The sequence below is a fragment of the Aplysia californica genome, unplaced genomic scaffold (genome assembly GCF_000002075.1).
Source record: "Aplysia californica isolate F4 #8 unplaced genomic scaffold, AplCal3.0 scaffold01367, whole genome shotgun sequence".
Taxonomy (NCBI): Eukaryota; Metazoa; Mollusca; class Gastropoda; order Aplysiida; family Aplysiidae; genus Aplysia; species Aplysia californica.
This window is the reverse complement of record NW_004798637.1, coordinates 1-1,494: the sequence shown is the minus strand read 5'-3', so window position 1 is coordinate 1,494 and position 1,494 is coordinate 1. Positions and strand designations below refer to the sequence as shown.

At 46.5% G+C, this 1,494-nt stretch overlaps 1 protein-coding gene across 1 annotated transcript in view; it reads left to right on the top strand.

Annotated features, from left to right (window-relative positions):
* The window catches only part of LOC101862550 (Y+L amino acid transporter 2-like), a gene marked incomplete at its 3' end in the record, with an annotated part of 33,701 nt that extends 32,359 nt beyond the window's left edge, over positions 1-1,342 (top strand). Inside the window, 1 exon segment of the mRNA XM_035973531.1 lies at positions 406-1,342. Coding sequence (XP_035829424.1) covers positions 799-1,342 — 544 coding nt within the window.
* Positions 1,343-1,494: the final 152 nt, after the last annotated feature.

The following is a 1,494-nucleotide window of genomic DNA, read 5'->3' as shown; positions in this document are numbered from 1 at the left end:
CATCATCATCATCATCATCATCATCATCATCATCATCATCATCATCATCATCAACAACAACAACAACAACAACAACAACAACAACAACAACAACATCAACAACAACAACAACCAAAAACTGCAGACACCATATATATGTCAGTATGTCAATTGTCCCGTGCTGTGGGTGGTTGGCGGGTGCTCTGGTGTGGTTTGCTCCTTCTTTCCTGTCAAACAACTAGCATTCTTTTCTCACCTTCTTCTATTTTGTGTATGTTACTCTCTTGTGTAACACCTCTAATCTTCGGCACTTATATGACCTTATTGTGTTGCAAGTGCCGTAAAACTCTCACCCAAACAAACAAATTGTCCCATGCACCAGTACATGACATAACCAGCCTCTTTTCGTTTTTTTTTTCTTTCCAGAATTTGAGAGCTAAAAGCCCAGCCCACCACACCTGAATCTTTGATCTTACGTCCCTTTTTGGATTTCTTCAGGGTTTCTTACCTTCATCGAAGCTACACGGACCCGATTTGGATTAATCATTTTTAACGGCAAACCCTTGTTGGTATTGTGAATTCCAGTAGTGTTCTTCTATTTCACTCGGAAGCCTTAAACTCGGAGAAAAAATAAAACCACCAAAATAAACAACAAAAAGAACCCCTCAAATTTGTCACTAAAAGCAAACGAACATCAACAACAACAACAACAACAACAACAACAACAATAATAATAGTAGAAATAACAACAATAGTTGAAATATACCGTAGAGGAATTACCCCGTAACATCAAGAGCTCTAAAAGAAACCAGCCACAAGATGAGCGCGGAAGATTCCATGCCCAAGGAGCCCAGCTCCCGGAAGATGGACGTGGACCAAGGCATCCCCATGCTGGAGAAGAAAGACCCCGAGGCCAGCAACGACCCGAAACAGATCGAGGATTCAGGGGAGGGCATCGTGCTGCAGCAGAAGCTGTCCTTGGTCAACGGCATCACCGTCATCGTGGGCAGCATCATCGGCTCGGGCATCTTCGTGAGTCCCCGCGGAGTGCTAGCCGGCTCGGGGAGTGTCGGGATGTCTCTCATCGTCTGGCTGCTGTCCGGAATCTACTCCATGATCGGCGCCTACTGCTACGCGGAATTGGGTACATCCATCGTGCGGTCTGGTGCTGATTACGCGTACATCTTCGAGGCGTTCGGCCCCTTCTTGGCGTTCCTGCGTCTCTGGGTGGAGTGCATGATCGTGCGGCCGTGCTCCCAAGCCATCGTGGCCTTGACCTTCGCTGCTTACGTCATCGAGCCGCTGTTTCCGGACTGCGAGCAGCCTGATGTGGCTGTGAGGCTTTTGGCTGTCGTCTGCATCAGTGAGTTGATTTTTGTTTAGTTTTGTTTGTTTTGTTTGTTTGTTTGTTAGTGAATGTGTGTGTTTGGTTTCCTTCTCTCTCTCTTTCTCACTGTCTCTGTCTCTGTCTCTGTCTCTGTCTCTCTGTCTCTCTGTCTCTCTGTCTCTCTCTGT